General features: G+C 40.8%; 1 protein-coding gene across 1 annotated transcript in view; it reads left to right on the forward strand.

The window, feature by feature from the left end:
* The window catches only part of FOXN2 (forkhead box N2), a 28,981-nt gene extending 24,308 nt beyond the window's left edge, over nt 1–4,673 (forward strand). Inside the window, 3 exon segments of the mRNA XM_079329681.1 lie at nt 290–358; nt 817–1,246; nt 1,248–4,673. Coding sequence (XP_079185807.1) covers nt 290–358; nt 817–1,246; nt 1,248–1,281 — 533 coding nt within the window. The 3' untranslated portion in view covers nt 1,282–4,673.
* The last annotated feature ends 1,327 nt before the right edge of the window (nt 4,674–6,000 follow it).

A 6,000-nucleotide genomic window follows, 5' to 3' on the forward strand; every position in this document is an offset into this window, starting at 1 on the left:
CATTGTCACATGAACGTCTAATTGTGTCACTGGTTCTTGGCTTCAGTGAGTGCAACGTGAGAACTCAGCCTTTGAATGTCATAGTTAAGGTATGAGGCTGATCTGGAACAGCACTGAGCTGTACAAGGGTCATGCTTTGTCTGAGTTTGTACATTCCCCCCACCCTTGCTCTTTCTTGTAGGCCAGTACAGGCAAATATATATATTTATATGTATTCTTTGTATATGTTAGAGACCTCATCTTGTCAGGCTTGCCTGAGTTCTAACATTTTGCTGCTTCTGCTTCACAGAATCTGATATTGATGCTGCTACTGCAATGATGCTGTTAAATACTTCCATTCAACAAGGGATGCTGGACTGTAAGCATAAGCCATTTTACTCTTGTTTTTCTTCTCTTCTCAGTAACTAAATACTTTCTGTATAAAATTTCAGGAAACAAGTATGGTCTAGTTTCCAAACAGAAAGAGTAGTCAAGAAGGTTTAATTATTCTTTCAGCTAGCATTACAAGAGTTTTATTAGAAGCAGCCTTTTTTTCTTTTTGCAGTTAATTTTGATTTTTTTTCTGCAAGGTTCTATTCCTGTTTTTTTCTTCAAAGTTCTATTTCTGCCCTCTCTGTGCTAGACAGTAAGAAGAGTTTCTTGGCTGCTTCTCTGTTCCTCTAGCTCTTAGCTGAGATTAGGTGCTGACTGTTGTCCTCTGAGTGACAGTAGCCGGGCACACTGTGACTGCAAGTGCTGGAGTTCAGTTTGCCTTGCAGCCAGGTGCAGGTGATCTCCCTGGGGCACTTGCCTAGGGACACATCCTGTTTTCCACAGGTGAGAAGGCTCAGCCTCTGAAGGCGCCCAAGAAGAGGAGCTACGGCAGCGCCTTCGATCCCGCCGGCTCGGTGAGCCTGCGGGAGAGCGAGTGCGCGGCCGCCAGCATCGACCCCAGCGAGGACCACAACTACAGCGCCAGCAGCCTGGGCTCGCAGCGCTGCGCCTCCCGCTCCAGCGTCTCCTCCCTCTCCTCCCTGGACGAGGTCTACGAGTTCCTGTCCAAGAGCAGCCGCGACGGCAGCGACGGCAGCGAGGGCTTCCACAGCGAGCCCGACACGGACGGCGACTACGAGGACGATCCGCTGGGAGACAGTGGCTATGCATCCCAGCCCTGTGGGGATGCCTCCAAGGAAAGCCAGCCCAGCCAGAAAGTACTCCAGGAGCTGTGCCAGGAGATCGATGAGGAGCTCAAGGAAGCAGCGGGGTCTCTGCTCCACCTTGCTGGCATCCAAACCTGCTTGAGTTCCTTAATAAGTACTGCAAAGACCCACTGTCACAAGCAAAGGAAAAAATAATGTGTTTGTCAGTGTTGAATATATATACATATATTTTTTTTAATTGTGGCAATACTCTTCTACTTTTGCCCTTCACAAGGGAGATCAAAGCCATAAGAGGACTCACTGCTTTTATTTTTTAATTTTTGGCGCAAACTATAATTTAGCCGTTTATTTTTAAATCACCACCTAAAAAGGAAACATTTAATCTTCACAAATTAGAAGATATGCATGACTTGTGAAAACCCAAAAGCATACTTCTTAATGATAATTTTAATTTTTTTTTTCTTTTCAATAGTTGACTAATTTTTTTCAGAGATACGTTTGTTCAGATGCACACTGTGGATCATATTTACTTCTCTGCTGGCCCCATCTGCAGAGGTGAATTTTGTTCTGTCTAAGGGCTCTGACTTCCATGTAAAGGATTCAAATTCATTTTGCAATAAGAGAATCTCTTTATAGTTCCTAAACATCCTTCAGCCAAAAAATGTTTTTTTGTGGTATGTTGAACTTTATCCCTATTTTTCTTTTAAAATCAGTGGTGATTATTTACATCTTCCTGTAGATTATGCCTTTTGTTTGGTTGGGTTTTTTTTAATTTTTTGTTCAAAAAATGGGTAAGCAGTTCTGTTGGAGTGGGTTTTAACAGTACTGTACATACAAGGATGCCTTAAGTATGTTGCAGAATTGTATACAGCTATCCAAGGTCATCTTTCCTGTTGCTGAAAGGTAGCATGATGTGCCATAAACGTTCTCACCAACGTGAAGCTACTGCTTCCACCAGGTGTTGGGCAAGCTGGGTGAAAATTAGGAGCAGAGCCACTTAGGAAACCAATGTCCACTGTTGAAAACAGTGCTGGATTCAGCCAAAAGTTAACCTTTCCCTAAGGGAGTATTTTCCTGGCTATTTGAATGCCTTTCTTAGACTAATGTGGGTTTTTTTTGCCCCTTTTTTCTTTATTTTTTCCCTTATTTGTCAGTCTCTTGATGAATTCTGTCCTAAACTGTCTACTTCCAATGCAAACACAGCCATGCTGCTGAAGGTCTGTTGCTCTGAGGGCCCATTCAGTGCCTCTTGAAGACAACGGTGGTGCTCCTGCTGACTCAATGGCTGTTGGATCAAGTGTGAAATATTCGAGATTCTTTGTGTTTTGGAATTTAAAGCACAAACACTAGGAGAGGAAAAAAAAAATTGGGCTTTTTGGGGTTTTTTGTGGGTTTTTTTTCTTTTTCCAATTCAGTTTTAAGAATGTCTTGTTTTATTTCTTGAAAGGGAAGGAAAATACTCTGTTTCATTCCTGCTTTGTGTCAGCACCTGTTAGCCTACACCTGTAACAGGGCAACGTGTGTGCAGGCATGTGTGTGTGTTCTGGCTACCACAAGTGCTGCACTAGCCAATTAGATTTGATACTGGATGTGTTACTGATGGGTAGTAGGGGTAAAACTCACCATTTAAAGGAAAAGTACCAACACAGTGGTTCTTGGGATTTCAGGAGCTGAAGATGTGAATGCTTGGTGGAACTGCTTCTTCTTGCTCATGGGTTGCTTTTGAACTCTCATGGAAAACTGTGAAGGGCAGAGCTTGTGTCAATGTGAAAAGGAGGATTCAGATACACAGAAATACTGTAAGCAGCCTGAGGTTTTGCTCATTGCCATGATTTCAGTTTCACACTGTTCAGGAGGGGTGCTGGGAGCTGCCTGGTTCTTGCTGAAGTGATTGCAGCCTTCTGTAGCTTCCAGTGAAAGCTGGATCAAGATCCAGGTACTCTGGAAGCTGTGTTCATAGTCAGCTCCATGATTTGATTTGGTTCTGAATTATTTTTTGCCTCAGATAAAATTTGAGGAGGTTAATACTTCCTGGGAGTGTGGCTGTGCTGCTGTTAACCCTGAAGCTGGTGACAATGACTTCAGCATATCTGAAGGACTGGGATGCTAACAGTGCATTTAATCACCATATGCAGTGACCAGTGAGAACCAGTTCCTAGCCAGCAGTTAGCAGGGAAAGCTGCATCCCATCCACCCTTACAGCTGGGAGAACTGGACCTGTGGAAGGGGGAATAGCCACAGCCTTTCTCTGGGACACAGGCTGGTGTGGCAGGGCCGTGCTCTTCCTGCTTTGCTGTCTTCCCTCTCTGCTTCCAAAGGGGAAGGCAGATGAGCTGTGCCCCTGCCCTGTCCCACCACGTTGTCCCAGACCTCTGGCCACACATTTGGCAGCAAGGACTGACAGCTGAGTTGTGGAACACCTCTCTTGGCAGTGGGAAAAGAGCTGCCCTTCCTTTCTCTTACATATCTGTTTGGTTTGGGTTTGTTTGCCACCTCAGTTAGAGACCCTGGTGTATATAGTATAAATGGAGTATAATTAAAAGTTATTTTGATTGTTGGGCTTTGGGTTTTTTTAGTGACATATGTAAAATGTTGATGCCAATGGTTGACTTGGATACATTTTGGCAAGAAAAGTATTAATGAACCACATTCAGTTCTTTAAATGCAGTGAAGAAGTGTATGAGACCTGTGTCTGTGGGAGGTTGCTCTGTTCAGGGTAAATCTGATGTGATTCCTGTACAAATCTATACTGGCTTTTCAGGTTCCAATCTTAAATTACTGATCTGCAGGAGTCACATCAAATGTTTTTAAATCCAACTGTAAAATGGAAGTTGTGTGGTTTGCAACTTTTCATCAGCCTGAAAAGTACAAGCTTTAATTAAAGCGAAGTATACTCATACACATTAATAATGGTGTGGTCAAAATATTTATTGAAAAGAAAAGGTAGAATATTTTAAATGTTGCACCTGCTATTTTATCTTAAAGCACATTCTTCACACCTAACTGCCAGTGCCATTATCAAGTCTGTTTTGTAAATGTACATTTCTTCAAACTAAGAAGTGCATAATTAAAAGTATTATGTTACTGCCATATAGTGATATAAAACATTTTATAATTGCCAATTCATTGTAACTATTATTTATTTAAAAGTGAATTGTAAGAATGCTTTCTGATCAAATGAACCAGAGTTGTTTTTAAACCATTCCCGTTAGCTTGTTTCTAATGTAGCATAAGCAGTGTCCTTGGGTTTGTTTAGAATAATTTTGCCAGTAGGTGACCAATTCTAACCCTTTTTCCTCTGGTTTAGTCCTTTACCCGTTTTGAAGACGATTTACAAAAGTTTAGTTTTTTGTATGCTAATCTCTGTTAATTAAAATGTTTATAAATTTTATTTTTACCAAAGAGATGCAATTCATTATGACAAAATATTGCAGAATAAACTTTGTTTTATAACATTTGTGACTTTTCTGCCCACATTTTTCATTCAGATGATCAAAGGGGCTTTTCTAAAATAAACAGCATTGCAAACAGAAAGCACTGTGTTCTCTCTTTGTCTGCAGACCCTGGCTCTGGTCTCAGATGGTGTTATATTCCACCTGCCCATTTAAACTTCTTCCAGAGACTGGACTAGTGTAAAAAGTGTGTGATTTTCATTGTGGGTTGGTTAAGATGTTTGTATGCATGTGGAAATCATCTGTGAAATACTTACCAGTCCATAGCAGGATTTACTTACAGTCACCTTGATCCACAGCTGGCCTGTAATGTTTGAAGAGCATCTATTAAGGCCATGGATTCATCCTTTAACCTGCAGCCTAAGGAATGTTTTGACATCTTGGAAATTGCTGAAACACTACTGCCTAACTTCTGCCCTCCTGTGCAAAGCACTTGTTTAAACAGAAATAACTCAGGTTTTTTAATGAAACATCTGTGATCATTTGCTGTTCTGTGCCTGTGTTGCTATGGCCAAGTTGCCTGGATGAGACTCAAAGATCAACAGTCTAGTACAGGACAGGTAATTTAAAAAATGTGCCCCTGGATAAAGCAGCATAGGTCTTGTTTGTTTTTTTGGTTTTTGTTGGGTTTTTTTCCCAGTGTTTACTTTCTCTAGATAATGATTTATTATGTCTGTTGGTTCTTTATACAGAAGGCCTATGGCCAGCACATAGGTGGGAATAACCTCTCTTAATACTAGCAGGAATAATATTCCCCATTCCATTTTATACCTCAGCTTGCTGCTCCTGGGCCAGCTTTTCTCTCAGATGCACACACATGGTGTGTGCCCTTCCAGTCCCTGACAGGCAGAAACACCAGAGGAGGAAAACAAGATGTGACATGATGTTTATCTCCATTAAAAGCAGACATTGGTCCATCTCTTTTATTTGTTTAACCCACTGGTATTGTTGAGTTAAGCTTGCTCTCTAGGATCTGATGACAACACAACTTTCTCAGTACTTCAAGTGAAAACAGTAGATGTTAACAAAGACTTGTTTTATTGCCTTATCTAACAGAATTTAAAACACATTACAGAATACATGTGCACTATTAATATATTTGATTTAGTGTTCATCTTAATAGACTAATAAGGGAACAACTGCTCTAATTAGTTTGGACAAAATTACAGCCATGTATCATATGTTAATGATACTTTTCTATTTGTTATTCACTCTAATATTCTGAAAATCTTGAGCTCATTGTTAAATTTCCCAGGAGTGTTTTCCTCTGTTATGACTTTGCTGGAAATTATCCTCTGTATGGAGCCACAACTCTCAAAATAAAGCATTAACTAAAGCAATTATGCACTAACACCAGCTGTATTTTAAGGACAGTTACTGAAGAAATACCTGATAGATTAGATATTTAG

This window comes from Erithacus rubecula (genome assembly GCF_903797595.1).
Source record: "Erithacus rubecula genome assembly, chromosome: 2".
NCBI lineage: Eukaryota > Metazoa > Chordata > Aves > Passeriformes > Muscicapidae > Erithacus > Erithacus rubecula.